Raw genomic sequence first — 17,240 nt, forward strand, 5'->3', positions numbered from 1 at the left:
AATATGTGAAGTGTGGCTCAGATATGGATTGGAATGTGAGTCCCAGAAAACTGCGATTAATAAGTACAACTTTAAGAAGGCTGACATAGAGAATATGTAGAAATATTTTAGAGAGAGGATGTGGTTCGAGAGGATCTTGGAATTGAATACAGAGGCAATGCTGGAAGAGGTACTGAGAGTATACGACGAAGTGGTTCAGAAAACAGTCCCTTTATATAAGCCAAGAGAGAGAGATCAAAAAGTGTGGTTTAACGAGCAATGCAGAAAAGCCAAAGAAGAGAGAGATAAAGCATGGAAAAATATGAGAAAAAGAAGGAATGAAGGGACAAAGGAAAAGTATCACAGAGCACGGAATATGTATACAGAGGAAGAGGCTAAATATGAGAAAAACATTGTGGATAAATATGAAAGTGATCCTGAACTTTTTTACAAATACATTAATGGTAAAACAAAAATTAAAGGTGCAATTCAGAAGCTGAAAGGGGAAGGAGAGATTATTGAAAATTAGCGAGAAATAGCTCAGATGTTAAATAACAAGTTTAAATCAGTGTTTGTAAAAGATGGTGATTATGTTGAAGGAAATGTCGAGGAGTTGACATAGGACTGGGCGTGGTGTTGGTCCAGGTCATTGTGGGGTCCGGCTGGTCTGAATGGGGCTATACACAACCATTGCCATATTTACCACTGTTTTTTTTCTTTTTTTCACTTCCGGTTTCCCTATTATATTAGGGCTAGGATGGTGCCTCCTGACAGAGAAGTCAGGAGTACGGTATTGGCATTTAGGAACTGTTACCCCGAGTGGATGCCCTTCCTAACCTCAGACTGTGGCCAGGATTCGAACCCGTGCAATTGAGAACCCTGAGGCCCACAAAGTGCATGCAGTCCCACTGCGCTACGGCGGTCTTATTTACCACAATAATGGTTATTTATCTACTGTGGTGGTTGATTCTGGCATTGCTTCTCTCTCTGGGTGTGGAAACACAGGGGGAGTGCAAGCAGACATTGATGGACTGACCTCGGGACGGCAAGGCGGAGGTGCCCCTGTGGGGTTCAATATTTACGTTAATTCATCTTAAAAAACGGCTCCCAGACTAGTATACACTACACTTTTAGACACAATATATAGTGTAACTAATTATCAAAATTATTTTTCTAGGAGTTTGTTGGGGCCGTGAAGGCTATGTGTTACAGCCTCTAGTGCCCCAAAAGCTCTGGTATGCGGTGGTGAGGTGTTCAGGATATATGCGGTGCAGTAGAAATTCCTGGTGAAGTTGAGGGTCTTGAAAGCCTGATTGGTATTTGTACAGCCACCCAGGAGGTCAGTCAGTGTTGGCCTGTGTGGGTGGGTAGCAGACAGTGAGTGGAGGAGGGCCACATGGTGTGGTGATGAGGGGAGTGCAGGAGCAGGTGTTCTTGGGTGTCAGACTGTGCAGGGCACCACCAGGGGCAGTGAGGAGAGTTGGTCATGCCCAGCCTGTGCAGGTGGGCATAGAGGCGAGTGTAGCCACTCCTCAGTCTGGTGTAATAATAAAAATATAATATCTTCTTCTTAAGAGTTTGTTGGAGCCGTGCAGGATGTGTGTCACAGCCTCTAGTGCCCCAAAAGTCCGGTATGCGGTGGTGATGTGTTCAGGCTATAATACGGTGGAGTTGATTTGTTTTCTGTAAGAAGGTCCTGGTGAGGTTGAGAGTCTTGAAAGCCTGATTGGTATTTGTGCAGCTACCCAGGAGGTCAGTCGGTGTTGGCCTGTGAGGGTGAATGGTAGACAGTGAGTGGATGAGGGCTACACGGTGTGAATGGTGACGAGGGCAGTGCAGGAGCAGATGTTCTGGGGTGTCAGGCTGTGTAGGGCACCAGTGGTTCTTGCGGGCAGGTTGGGTCACTGGCTGGACAGGGACCGGCACTGGCTGGGGCGGAGAGCTCAGCTGTGCGTCGCGGTGTATCTTGCTGCCAAGCCATGACAGTAAATTAGTACCAAGTAGTAGTAGTAGTAGTAGTGGTTGTCACTCACACTATTGCAAGGTGTGATGTAGACGTGGCTGTGTCTGTAGTGATCACAACAACTTGTTCCTTCTTGTCTGTCTCGAAGAAAGATCACAAAAGTGTCTTTTTTTGTTTTCTGTTGTGAAGCACAAAGGTATTGTTACGTGTTTCCCAAGATGATGTTTTGTGAGTCTTTTAACGCAATACTTAATTTAAGTGTCTGGCCAATGTCTTGTAACGTGGTGCAGTTTTTGTTGCTTGTGTTTATTTTTCATACCTATTGGTATGACGATATGTTGTGAATGATACTCCTATATACACTCGACCCTCGAAACAACGGACAAATGCGTGCACGACCCTGTCCGTAGATTGCAAAAGTCCGTTCTTTGCAAAAGTACGTATAAAACTATAAAATGTACGTAAAATACTGTGTAATCATTAAGAAATCATTCAAGCAGTATTACAAAGCATTAAGTACAACAAATAACCTGAAATAGATGACATGAGCATGGTCAGTTTAATAAATATTAATAAACAATTCAGAAAACGACCACCACCACCACCACAGCCATCAGTTCCTCCCTCCACCACGGACACAACACGTCTTGAAGGAAGGTTATTCCGCCGCCGAGTCACCTCGGCTGGCTGGCTGGCCACCCCACGGGCAGCGGGACCAGACGAGCGGTGGAGGGGCGGCGGTCAGGGTTGTGGGTGTAACACTGTGTATGAATATTGTTTGTGTTTTAATTAATGCGGGTACGCAGTTGTTGCATTTCCACGTATCGAATCATTGTTACGTAGGCGTGTTGACGGGATAGCGCTCCACTTATCAAAATATGATACGCAACGGGTTCGATCCTTATTTGTCGGTCTTTCCGCGTCACCTCAAAGGAATTATACATAACTCACCACTCCTCGTGTGTGTGTGTGTGTTTGTGGACGAGAAGCGTGGCATCGTCGCGTTGCAAGTCGTGGACGGGCACAAGTATCTTTCCAATTTTGACCCCAATTGCAGACAAACTCAAAATCAGTTATATATGTGTATCCTTGTCACGTTTTGATACAGTTCCGTCACATGCTGGAATTTTAAGTCAGTCAACACAGTAGTTGTTCCATTACACATGTCCCCACTTGCATAGAGTGTAGACACCCACCAACGCCGTCATTCATTTTTCCTTTTATGGATTTGATGTGCATGAATAAAACTAAACGTGGCCACAGACAACTGCACATTTGCACTCATGGCTACGGTCAGGAAGAAACTGAATGACACTGTTGCATCACTCAACGATGATACACCACGCGGTTAGGAAACAGTGGCTACAATACCGTGTTGCACCGTATCGCATTTTAAGGTGATACGCAACGATGAAACGATGCGTTGAAATGCAGTAAGTCAGTAGGCACCTTTAGAAAGTGTTGATGGTGATGGTGTCAGTGTGTTGTGTATTGGTGGTGGTGGTGATTGTGGAGGTAATTATTGGTGGTGTGTTTGCTTGTTTTGCATCGTGAATATTGATTGACAGACTGGCTGATAGATTGACGGATAGATTACCTGTCTGACTAATAGATTCACTGACTGACTGATGGAGGGACTGACTGAGTGACTAACTTACTGACTGATTGACTGACTGTCTAGCTGAGTGATTGTTTGGCTTACTGACTGAATAACTGACTGAATGGCTGACTGGCTGGTAGAGTGACGGCGTCGGTCCTTGGCACAAAAAGGCAGCGCGCGGTACCGGTACGAGGGCGCTAAGAAGTGTACCGTAGGTGGTGTGTGGCGCGCGTGGCCCCGCACGTGTTACGGTAGGCCAGTGTGCACGTGTAACAACCTGACAAGTGTGTAGAGAACCTCTGAAGACGACACAGGAAAAGGGAATGGGATAAGCGCCTGACACCACGTATATCTCACTCATGCCTCCACCCAAGCCCATGCCCACGCCCTATAACTGACACGCTGCCGTTCATGAGGGCGAATGTCGGGTACTAGCAGCAGTGGTGATGATGGTGGTGGTATTTACATGCTTGTCTGAAGATAGATGGATAAGCGGGTATTTTGATAGGTTGATAGATTTGTAAATGGACAGTTGGATAAACAAACAGATGGATGGATAGGCAGGCAGATAGAGTAGTCAATGAATTCGTATATAAATAACAAGATAGATGTGTACGTAGATAGAAAAATGTCTATATTCCTCTACTTGGTATCCTGTCACCGTGGTTTATTGTCAGAAATACTCGTATATCATGCGGTAGAAATAGAGAATGAGAGAAATAGTATAGTCTGCCTTTTAATTAAGCACCTTGTTTCTTGCCTCCTGGGATTTGCCAACACTCGCTATACAACAAGACACAATTAATATTTCCTGCTTTGACAAATAACAAAAGCTGGACACGATAACGAAGAGAAAGATGTCACAGTAGCCAATAAATCGACATGTGGTATATGTTTAAGTATAGTGTCTCATTGGTAAGAGATTTAGTAACAGATAGTTATCATAAACATATATACATGCGTACTGTCTTCACAGACAACCTTCTTTTACGGCAGTAGTCTTGTAGCGGTGTTGGTGACAACAGTGGTGGTTGTACTGACATGCACACCCACACAAACACACACAATTCAATTTTATTGACCACGACAACAAATTTTAATACAGCTGAAGGAATGGTCCAGAAAAATAGACAGTGTTAACGATCTCGTTACATATAAACAAAATCACCATACATCAGCTTTTCAAGCATGACAAGACAATATTATTATCACAGTAACTCACAAAATAAAACAAACAAACAAGCAAACTAAAGAAAATAAGAAAATTCTCTTAAAGCTACCACCCAAAGAATACACAAAGCTTAATCTTAGGAAATATATTCAAAAAGACAAACAAAAAACAAAAAACCGTTAAACTAATCACATAAAAGTAAAACCTTGTAAACAATAAAATTAATAAAACCCAGTAAACTTACATTAATTCCTAAAATTTTAAATAACCACATAAAACTGAAACCTTGTCAACAATAAATCAATAAAACCCAGTAAACTTAAATCAATTCCTAAAACATTAAACTAACCACATAAAACTAAAACTTTGTAAACACAATAAAAGTAATAAAACCGAAGTAAACTTACATGAGTTACTAAAAATCTTATAACATTCAAGTAACTGGAATTGATTTAATTTAACTTTAGAAGTGTATTGAAAAGAGTGACCAATTGTCTATGGCTTATAAATATCCAATATTTTATACAATATACAACATCTTTCAGCATCGCTATATCTGTCAGAGAACAAATCAGAGATATTAGAGAAATTATAACTTTGTCTCAAGTGTTGAGTGAAGGTGCACAGCTCAACAACATGTGCCTCTGTTTGGATATCCCCACATACACAGAGTCTTTCTTCCAAAGGTACCCTTCCTCGTCCTCTCCTATTCCACCTACCAACTTCTACGGCAAGTGAATGCGCAGACACCCGGAAACGCGTGAACGCAACCCGGTGAAATTCCTTTATGTGGGTATCTGTATTATACACAGAATGGACAGAAAGGGTGGGGTTTATTACTTTGTAAGTGAGACGTTTTGAGGAGGTTGAATTATAAATATTTTCTTTCATTAACACCTTCATCTATGTCACTTGTTGAGTCATACAACAAACTTTCAATATAAGTACGTGTCCGATAACGATATTCTGAGGAAATTTTATTGCTAAAGCTAACGGGTCATCCACCATTGTTTCTCTCTCTGACCACATCTTTGAGAAAAACCTTCTCTGTTTATCCTTAACTATAGAGTGTAATGGTGGGTAACCCGCCTCCACTAAACAAACATCGGTACAAGTACTCAATCTTACATCAAGTAAATTTTTCAATGACCAATTATATAATTTTCGTACCGGCCTTAGATCTGCGTCCAGCCAGGACTCACATCCGTATAAAATAGAGGTCATTAAACAAGCATCGAATATGCGTCTCTTGATACGAAATGGAATATCATTATTTTTCCTTAAGAAGGAGATGAATTTAATGACATGAGACATTTTTGCATCAGCGTGAGCCCTGACTGACGACGAGACCGATCCGTCGGCAGTGAACATAGATCCCAGGTACATATACCGTGTGCATCGCCCGATTACTAAATCACCGACGTGCACTGCCTCATTGTCCCCTGCGGTGCCGTGTATCACAAAGAACTTGGTCTTTGATTCATTCATCCTCATACCATACTCATTACAAAACTTACTCATAAGTGACAATTTCTCAATCATTCTTTCTCTAGATGTTGAAAGTAAGACAGTATCATCCATTAAAATTAAAATATGCAACCATTTTAAGAAGCCATCATCCCGGCAGTTGTCTTTAATCAGCCTAATCAAATCATTAACATACAGTATAAATAATAAACAAGATGTAGGAGACCCCTGACGTACTCCAATAGTAGCTGCAAACACTGCAGTACCAATAACACTTTCTGTTATACTGTACATAGCTCTAATGATTGCCAACATGATCACGCCACAACCTAGACGTTTCAATATACGCATTAACATGTACCTTGGAACTAAATCATATGCTCGGCTAAAATCAATAAAAGTGACAAATAATTTTTCTTCTTCTTCCTCGCTAAGTCAGTTAAAATACGTAACGTTACAATGTGTTCAGTACAGCCTCTGCCTTTTTGTGCCCCTGCCTGCTCGCGGTACGGAGTAAACCACATCTCTAACCTGGCGCACAACACCATATCAAATAATTTTGATATGCTGTTTATTACACTAATTCCTCTGTAATTCTGTGTCTCTCTCCTGTCTCCTTTTAAAAATTGTAAAGAAATTTGCTCTACTCCAAAGTGTGGGATACTGTGCTGTAGAAAAAACCATGTTAAAGAGTGTTGTAATGAGTAGTAACCACTGAACAGATAACAACTTTAACACTCCAGGTGCGATACCGTCCGGGCCACAAGCTTTGTTAGCCTTCATCATATTAACCTGAGTGGTAACCTCGGCAGGGGTAATTGGGTCATCTAACAGTGGTATTGTAACATTTGTATTCTGGCATACCTCTTCAAAGTTGTTTGTTGGAACATTTAAAAGGTTTTCATAAAAACATTTAAACTCATCATCAGAGGGCTTCAAATCTGTATACGCATCATCGTGTAAACAACCTTTCCAGTTGATGGCTTGCCACACACGCTTGTCATCTTTATCTTGCAGCAGCCTTTCCCACCTAGTAAGGTTGGTATTACCATCGACAACCCGGTGACTCACGCTCTCGCTGCGACTCTTCTTCACACACTCATATATATCATCAGATACATTTTGGGAAAAAGTATCAACATCAGCAATAACATCATAGTTTGACACATCGAGATTGTTCATAACACGACAGAACACATCATTATCGATAGAGGCAAATTTAATAGGTCTGCGTACCATCGAATCACGTTCATCCTGGATTTCTGCAAACACGTGCCCTCCAAGGTGAGACGCACGACGACACAATGAGTCAAGGCTGACGTCAGGAACATTAAACGAAATACTGATGGGAGCATGATCCGATGGCAAGCATTCAACCTTATGCACACAAAAGGATTTCACATGCCTTACAATTTCATGAGAAGCCAAACAAACATCAAGTTCTGACACCCAATTTCCACCTTTTCGAAAAGTCATATCACTTTTAAAATGGCTACGTTCTGTCTTTAAGTTATTCACTAATAATATCTTATTATCAATACATATAGTTGATAAAACATAGGCATTATCATTTGGAGTATTCACGTGATCAGGGAGGACTGGATACTCATACCTTTCAGCGCTCGGAATCTCACTACGGAGCGGTATTTCACGTGCGTAAACACCAAATCTGCAATTAAGGTCCCCCATGATAATATAATTACAATCATTGTCAGACACTTTCTCCTGTATGGCTGCAAACGATTGATGGGTGAAGTATTCAGAATCATAAGGTGGAATATAACAAAACCCAAACAACACATTAGGAATACATTTTAACATAAACCACACTTGATCGTCTTTATAATAGTCAACGTTAGTAATAAAACGGGCCAGGTAGTTCTTTACCATAACAACTGTTCCTCCACGATGGGACGAAACACTACTCGTTCCACTAAGCGTAACAAAACCCGGCAAACTTATTCTTAGGTTCGTTTTCGTTTCACTCAGACTGACTATATCATATTGTAACAGTAGTGATTCAACCACAGGTTTTTCTAACTTTGTTCTTACTGCATTAATGTTCCAAGCCAACACATTAATATCTTTCACTGTCTGTTGTCGTGGTCTTTCTAAAAACACATCAAATTAAACTTATCAATAACTTGACCGTCTTTGTACAGCTGGCGTTCTTTATAATTGATGTGAATGTTGGATCCTGCATTCTCAGGCCTTTCCTTCTCGGTCTTTTCGGCTTCCTTCAGTCGTTTCCATTCTTCTCGTATAGCGGGATGCGTGTCTTTTTTAATGAAGATCTTTTTGTAAGGTTCACCAGCTTCTTTCAGGTGTTTTGCTCTCCAACACATCGTCGTGTACTTCACACACACACACACACACACACACCCGGTAGCTCAGTGGTTAGAGCGCTGGCTTCACAAGCCAGAGGACTGGGGTTCGATTCCCCGGCCGGGTGGAGATATTTGGGTGTGTCTCCTTTCACGTGTAGCCCCTGTTCACCTAGCAGTGAGTAGGTACGGGATGTAAATCGAGGAGTTGTGACCTTGTTTTCCCGGTGTGTGTTGTGTGCCTGGTCTCAGGCCTATCCGAAGATCGGAAATAATGAGCTCTGAGCTTGTCCGTAGGGTAACGTCTGGCTGTCTCGTCAGAGACTGCAGCAGATCAAACAGTGAACACACACACACACACACACACACAAGTCAAGTAAAGTGGCAGCAGGCGTTGAATAGGTCGGCGTTGAATAGGTGGTCTGCGATGCGAGGCAGAATCTTTCACTGCCGGTAGCGGCGACGGCGGCACGTATTAGCGGGACGGCAGTGAAGGCCCAATGCGAGGCAGTACCCCACCGCCGAGAGCGGTAGCTGCGGCGGCTGCAGCTGCCGCTGCGGCGGCCGGCGGGGACGGAGGCGCCGGAGTTGGTAGGGTGAGGGGAGGAGGGTCAATGAAGGCGTAGTGCGAAGCCGGAGTCCTTCCCTGATGGTGCAGGACTCACGGGATCGCTGCAGTCACGGCTTCGGATCACCAACTCCTGTAATGGACAAAAATTAACTGATTATCTCCATATGTACAACACCACACTGTCCAATACACACTTCACTGCCTCAGTCAGACTCACTCTCCCTCCTCGATCGTTATTTCACTTACACTCCAGTTACACCCTTCTCCCTCGTTCTCCAAGCGTCTCCCGCATCACGGCACTTTCCCGTCCCGACACTCCCATCCCTTTATTCTCATCTCCCACGCCAGTCTCAGTAAACCACACCACGTCAAACCCCCTCAAACTTCAACCACACCCGATCCTCACACCCACACAAGCAATCTTGCCACACATTCATCTACCCCAAAGCGCGCATGGTTCCACACAGTACCACTAATGCCTGCTCCTGTATATACTTCCATCTTCCTATGATTTTAATTATTTTAAAAGAATTATCGAGACATTTCTCCGAATTTTTACTTCTCCCTGAATTTTGACTAACTCTTGAATCTTTTATGGAGACTACAATTCCAGTGAGCCTTTATTTTCAATTTTTTTTTTTTTTTTTTGCCCTTGGTTGTTTTCCCTCGTACATAAAAAAAACAGAGATGGTATTGCCTTTATTTGTACATAATGTCTGCGAGTTCTGATGACAGGTAATGTTAACAACTCTGCTCTTCGCCATTTGTTCCAGAATCAATCAATTAATCATATCCTGTGGCATCCTTGGGGATGCATAGGGCCTCAATGAACTCTCGCCACCACAGTCTATCTTGTGCTATCTCTTGAAGGTCTCCCCAACATTCATCACCCACTTCTCATTTCAGTGTCCTCAGCCACGTCTCCCTTGCTTGGCCTTCTAACAGGTGCCACACATTCCTGAAAACCTTTCAGTTGCCCTTTTAAGGTCTCTTAGACGATTAGCCATTCTTGACATTCTGTAAAATCAAATCACATTAGAACACAAGAAAAAATGAAATAAGGCCTACACATGGCAACACTGTCCTAACATAGTGGTCCCTCCAGCTCTCCTCATTTCCTGGCCTTCCCTCTGCAGCTGTTTTGCTTGGCTCACCTGAATTTCTTCTCTGATAATGAGCCTAGTTGAGCCACAGTTGAGCAGACAGGGGGATTAACAGTGGAATTAGCAAGGGACTGACTGTTTTAAACCACCAGTTCTGACACCGAGAAGACAGGTTCTGAGTTGTCTCATTGTTTTTTAAATGGTGGCTGGGACATGTGTATAAAAAACATGGACTGGTGTGGTGAGCAATGGTGCTGCAAACATGACGTTTAAGCTGACCCTTGATGTTATTATAAGTGTGTTCAACAGGACAGTCAGCAATGTCCTCAGTGAGGGGCAAGAACATCAGCTTTTTCATTATGGGAAATGCCAACATGAGAAGGCACCCAGGTGAAACATACTGAGATTATCTCTGAGAGAGATCAATGACACCAAGACCTTGTCGATGAGATCACAATCAGCAGGGGAATTAGACAACAATGAATATAAGGCACCCTGACTATCAACAAAAAAGTAAACATCTTTCCCCAAAGGACAATTTGTAAACCTAGCATGGCATATAGTTCTGCCCTTGTAGAGGACAGGTTGTCAGGAAGCCTCTTGGACACCTCAGTGTCAGTGTATTCAGAGGGAGAGGTGCAGTTGTGGATGAACAAGCTAAATCCAGATTTGCTACCATCCACTGAACCATCACAGTAAACATGTACAGGTCTTGAGTAGTTAGACAATTTATGCATAAAATGATCTTTAAGTTCATGTGGGAACCGATTATATTCAGGAGCATCAAGTTTTTCTATATCTACACTGGCTTTGTGAGGTCTCCAAGAGGGGGAACCAGAGGTGGTAATAAAATTGAGGGAGTCAAGGACATCAAATTTGGTTAGTGATGTTAAAAGCTGTCTCAAGTAAGTTAGCAAGGGCCCTGGGGTTAGCATGAAGGTGGGCAAGGGAACGCAAGGTTTGGCTGGCACCATTACATGCCATCTGACACAGTGCACGGCAGGTGATTTCCTGTATTCGACAAACGATGGTGGGGAGGTCCAATTCTGTGGGCAAGGAAATGCAAGGGTTGGCTGGCACCATTACATGCCATCCGACACAGTGCACAGCAGGTGATTTCATGTATTCGACAAACCATGGTGGGGAGGTCCAATTCTGCTCGGAGAACTTCAAGCTTTGCAGTCTTGGGGCAGCCTAAGATTACTCTCTCGCTCTCATTCTGAATGTACTCAAGGGTTTCAGCTGTGTTGGACTATGCTGAAACAAGACTGGAGCAGCGTAGTCTATTAAAGCCCTGAAAACAGAAATGTGGAACATCCTAAGCACTGGGATACCCACACCATAGCCCCTGTGAGCTAGCACTTGTAGGGGAGCAAGCTGTAACAAACATTGATTGCGAACATAGGTAATACAGTGAGAATCCTTAGTAAAACTGAGTTGAGCCAAATATTTACAGCACTGCACACGACTGATTTTTGTGGAATTTATGCTTGGTCTGCAAACTCTGGGAGTTGCTTGAAATTTAGTTTGTTTCATTGATGACAAGGCCCATGTCAGTACACGGACTCAAGATGGCTTAAGGCCGAGGTAAGGGGCCGTAACAAACATTGATTGCGAACATAGGTAATACAGTGAGAATCCTTAGTAAAACTGAGTTAAGCTCCCAAGTATTTACAGCACTGCACAAGACTGATTTTTATGGAATTTATGCTTGGTCTGCAAACTCTGGATGATGGCTTAAGGCCGAGGTAAGGGTCCGAGGAGCATTACACTGTAGCAAGATGTCAGCATAGACAATTACCTCTGTGCCCTGGGGAAAAGGATATCTAGCAATTTTATCCATAAGATATATATATATATATATATATATATATATATATATATATATATATATATATATATATATATATATATATATATATATATATATGATATATATATATATATATATATATATATATATATATATATATATATATATATATATATATATATATATATATATATATATATATATTTATTTATATATATATATATATATATATATATATATATATATATATATATATATATATATATATATATATATATATATATATATATATATATATATATATATATATATATACATACTCTATGTTGGTCTGGTCTCTTTCAGTGAGGTCAGTATAGATACTCTACAAACATTGTTAAAAAATGTTAAAAAGACTTATTGTGTTCGAGATCCATTTCCTGTCAGATGTAGCCAATGGGAAGACTTTTACAGCTCACAAGTATTCTCTTAAAAATTGTCAACTTGAGCATATGTGAGTGTGTTTTTCCAGAAAGTGAGAAACTTGCTATTGTTAAACATACTCTAAAGGGTAAACTTGATCGGCAGTGCCTTTCTTCATACCGACCAGTTTCATACCTATCATTCCTATCAAAGATTATTGAAAGTGTGATTCATGTTCAGCTAATGGATTATTTATCTACTATTCATGTATTGCCTGACAATCAGTCTGCGTATAGGAAGTTATACTCAACTGAAACAGCGTTGTGTAGTGTCACTAATGATTTTTTGTGTATGATGGATGAGGGAAAGTGTGGTGTTTTAATATTGTTAGATATGAGTGCTGCCTTTGATACTGTAGTGCATGATGTACTGTTAGAAGATCTGCAGATCATAGGTGTTAGAGAACGTGCACTGCAGTACCTAAGGAGCTACCTTGTAAATAGGAGTTATTGTGTCCAAGTGGGGAGCTCCTTTTCTGAGCACTGTCAGCTCAACAGAGGTGTTCCCCAAGGCAGTGTGCTGGGACCGGTATTATTTAGTGTTTATACTATAGAATTGTCTTTCATTTTGGAGGAATTTGATGTAACCTTCGCTCTCTATGCTGATGATACTCAGTTTTACTTAACAGTTAACAATATTTTAGATACAGAAAATACATTGACAAGAGTTATGGCTCTTATTAAGGGATGGATGAATAAAAAACAGTTGAAATTAAATGTAGAGAAAACTGAATGTTTGTTTATTGGAAAAAAGAGTGGCCTTAGGAGGTTTAACGAAGTGCAAAGTTTACATGTAAATGGTACAAATATTTATTTATCTGAGAGGGTTAAGGATTTGGGAGTCATAGTTGATAAGTATTTAAGCTTAAATGATCAAATAAATGAGGCTGTGAGAGTGGCAAGGTATAATCTGAGGAACATTGCTTTCATAAGGAGATATTTGGATGAATATTCTGTCAAGTCTCTGATTCAAAATCATGTAATAGCCAAGCTGGACTACTGCAACTCCTTGTATTATAACCTGCCAAATTATCAATTAAGGAAATTACAACTGACAATGAATAGGGCTGCCAGAATGATAAAATATGTTTCACCTCGCGACAGAATAACGCCTGTACTCATTGAGTTGCATTGGTTACCGATAAAGGCTCGTATTGCTTATAAAATTTGTGTGTTAACTTATCAAGTCATGACTACTGGAAAACCTGTTTATTTAAGAAAGTTATTGCATCCATTTGAGGTTAGGACAAGTGTTGTAGTGAGGCATGCAGCAGATGAGTACAGGCTAAATGAGCCAAGATGTAACTCAGATACGGGTTTCAGAGCCTTTCAAGTGTGTGCTCCAAGACTGTACAATAGGCTTCCAGTGCAGGTCAAGGCAAGCAATAGCACTGAACTTTTTTAAGAAAAGACTAAAGACATATTTATTCAGGGATGCCTATGATATGTCAGATATGACTGTCACTCAACATTATACTGTGTAAGATTTTAATGTGCAATTTTTATGTTTTGATTACTTAAACTACATTACATGTATAGCTAGATTTTATCGTGTGTGTGTGTGTGTGATCAGTTTTTACAATATTTTATATAGTATTCTGCTAGGTATTGTTGATATTTGTATTTTATATTCAATTACTATATAATAGAGGCTCTGCAGAGCGCCTTTAGTTGGTGGAGCAGGGTCTGAATGTAATGACAAAGAAAGTAAAAAGAAATAAATGTATATATATTTTCTTCTTGTGGGCCTTTTTTCCGTGTTTTTTTTTTTTTTTTTTTTGGGGGGGGGTGGTATTTTTCCATTGGGTCCTTTTTCCAATGGGCTTTTTTTTTTTCTGGTGGACCTTTCTTCCAGTGAATTAATTACATATAGAATGGGCAGTCTCGTGCAAAGTTCGCCTTTGAAACCATTAATTCACACACACACACACACACACACACACACACACAATGAATGAATCTCATTTATGCCATATTATTGTACTTAATTAAGATATACTTATGAATACTTGTAGGTACCTAAAATCTTTGGAAGAATCTCGCTGTCTGTTATGTTAAAATGGCCTCATCTCGAACTCTTTTATATTCTTTATATTGTCTCATTTCGACGGATACGATCTTTTAGACTTATTTATAAAAAAAAAAAACTATGCGTATTGTTAAGAAAACTAACGAGAGATCTTACTCAAAATCATAAAATCGTATTCGATAAAGATTAGTGTTGGCGCTCAAGATCGATCTGGCAAGACAACAAAAACGAGGCTTATAAATCTCGTCAAAGGCGAGATCACGCGAGAGTTGGTGAGGGTCGTGCCGTGCCTGGCTGTGGGGAGATACCGTCTTTGTTTTTTCGGCTTTATCCTGAGTGCTGGGTGATTACCAAAGATCAGACGACGATGAGTGAAGATAACACCGAGATGAAGGGTAAGCCATAGGATGTGGGTGATAGTAGGGGTCCAGGAGCGCGGCTTGACCCGGGAAGGCAGGGCGGTGAGCGGCGAGGCCTCTATTCGCCATTGAACACAAATTCATACTCGCTTGGAACTTCATTAATTCTTACATTTTTCTGGGTTTGGCAGTATGGTCATTAATGTCGCCTTATCGAGTTTGACGTCAACTCTGTTGTGATGATGTATTTAAGGAGTGAGTAGTGAGACAGTAAGGTTAACGAAGCTGGCTTGTATCTGTGTGATTTGTTTGTTTGTATTTGTTGGGGATGAGCCATGGTACTCACCTTTTCTTCAAAGAAATTGTTGTTTATTTCCTCTAGCTAGTAATATGTAATTATAGTAACTTGATCGGCCATGTGTTATAGGTAATGATATATTTAGATTTTATTACAGGAAGCAGTAGTGAAAAATTGGGGAGCGCGACGTTTCGTACCCACGACGATTCGTACACAAGTAAAAACGATGTTTCGTGCACAAGGAAAACTATGTTTCGTACACAAGAATAACGATGTTTCGTACACTCGGAAAACAATTGCTATGTTCAGGTAGTCGACCACTCCTAGTGTTAACTACATGTAATTTCTTATAAGTAATTGTGTAGATGAAATGGTAGTTTACTTGAATGGTTGTACGTTTTAAAGTCTTAAATGGTCGTATGTTTTAAAGTCTTAATGAGAGTTGTTGACTCTTTCAATAATATAGTTATTAAAAACAATTTGAATACCAAAGTAATTGCTCTACCAACTCTGAGTAGGTCTATATATGTTACAGTCATTAACTAAATTCCGTGGGTCCAACAACTGTTCACTGTTAACTAACAGTGACCGGAACGAATTCGCCTGCTGGCCGTTAGCGGCAGCTAACAGGTTTCCTGGTGTAGCTGCATAGCTCTTGATGACGCTCAATGTCTTTCTATGAAGTAAATAGCCAATTGCAGCTTACACACTTGTAAAAAGACAGCAGGGTTCCCTCTTCCAAGATTAGTTTACAAACAAAACAGCTGACAGGGAGGAGCTAACTCCTACCCGAGCAGCTAGCTGCTCCGAGCTAACTGTTAGCACTTGTCAATTTATAAATCAGCTAAAAATTGCAAACAATTTACAAAATGACTAAAGTTTTGGGAGATTTTCTTGGTATATTGACTGATATGAATCCTGGTATGGGAAAGATCACAAATCTTCAAAGCCAGAGCTCAAACAGCTGAACTATTGCACCCCAACGACATGAATTTCCTTTATTATTCCTCATAATAGTATAAATCTCTCTCTCTCTCTCTCTCTCTCTCTCTCTCTCTCTCTATATATATATATATATATATATATATATATATATATATATATATATATATGTGTGTGTGTGTGTGTACGAAACGCACTCTGTTAAAGGTACGAAATGTCGTTCTGCATGTGTTCGAAACGACGCTAACCCGAAAAATTGGAATCTCTCATCTTACAGATACATGTACCATAGAAATAACATCAAATAAGGGTTATCTTAACAATGCCACAGTAAGAGTTAAGTTAGATTGATTAATTCAGGCAAATAATAATTTGTTTAATGCCTTACAAAAGGTAAATTATTATTAATTCTTTAAAAAAAAATGCATAAAGTTGTACTTTATAATTAATGAAAAAAGAATCTGTCAAAAAATTGCACAAATGATTTCCTTTTCATATTAATAAGTGTTTGTACTGGTGTGTGTGAATATTTCTACACGTGTTTTGTCCCCTTCAGGAGATGCAGAGGTGGATTTGATGGAAGAATTACTGGACTCTGCAGAGAATTTTGATGATGAACTGAATGATGTTGCTGATGACAAAACCAGTGAGTATGCTTATTTAAGATGCCGTTAATATTGTGCTTATACTTTTTAGATTTTTAAAGAAGTTAGCTGTACCAGCATGTGGCAGAAATAATATGGACCTCTAGTGGTGGTTGCAGTATTGTGATATAATGTTTCAATAAAATACCTTATATTTCATTGTATACCTAAGATGGGATTTGAATCATTCTGAAAAAGACACAAAAAGGTGGTCTTCTTATGCACCAGAAACTGTGATGTAGGCTATGCCAGTGAGACTTCTTTCTTTATTCTGAACAGAGGGTAGGGCATAGTGTAGCTCATTGATGTTGGATGGTGGGAGGACCAATACAACATCATTTCCTTGTCCATGAAGGGTTGTTGTGGGGAAGCTTTGAGTTTCTACAACAGTTAATTGCAGGTGGTTGGAATTGATTTTTGTTTCACTTCAGATAAACGTCGTAAAAAAGCAGTTGAAACAACCAAAGATGCAGCAGGAAAGATGAAAAAAGAGGAGAGCAAGGAAGCTGCAATCAA

The 17,240-nt window shown here is 40.3% G+C and overlaps 1 protein-coding gene across 5 annotated transcripts in view; it reads left to right on the plus strand.

Annotated features, from left to right (window-relative positions):
- Positions 1 to 14,722: 14,722 nt before the first annotated feature.
- Positions 14,723 to 17,240, plus strand: part of LOC123517769 (YTH domain-containing protein 1-like) — a 55,829-nt gene continuing 53,311 nt past the window's right edge. For all 5 annotated transcript variants that reach the window (XR_006678577.1, XM_045278202.1, XM_045278204.1 and 2 more), the window contains exons 1-3: positions 14,723 to 14,876; positions 16,637 to 16,726; positions 17,156 to 17,240. The exon at positions 17,156 to 17,240 is cut by the window's right edge and continues 92 nt beyond it. Coding sequence is in view for 4 of the 5 variants with exons in the window: in XM_045278202.1 (XP_045134137.1) it covers positions 14,849 to 14,876; positions 16,637 to 16,726; positions 17,156 to 17,240 (203 nt within the window). In the remaining variant the exon portion in view is untranslated. The remainder of the gene's footprint in view (positions 14,877 to 16,636; positions 16,727 to 17,155) is intronic.

This window comes from Portunus trituberculatus, chromosome 42 (genome assembly GCF_017591435.1).
Source record: "Portunus trituberculatus isolate SZX2019 chromosome 42, ASM1759143v1, whole genome shotgun sequence".
Taxonomy (NCBI): domain Eukaryota; kingdom Metazoa; phylum Arthropoda; class Malacostraca; order Decapoda; family Portunidae; genus Portunus; species Portunus trituberculatus.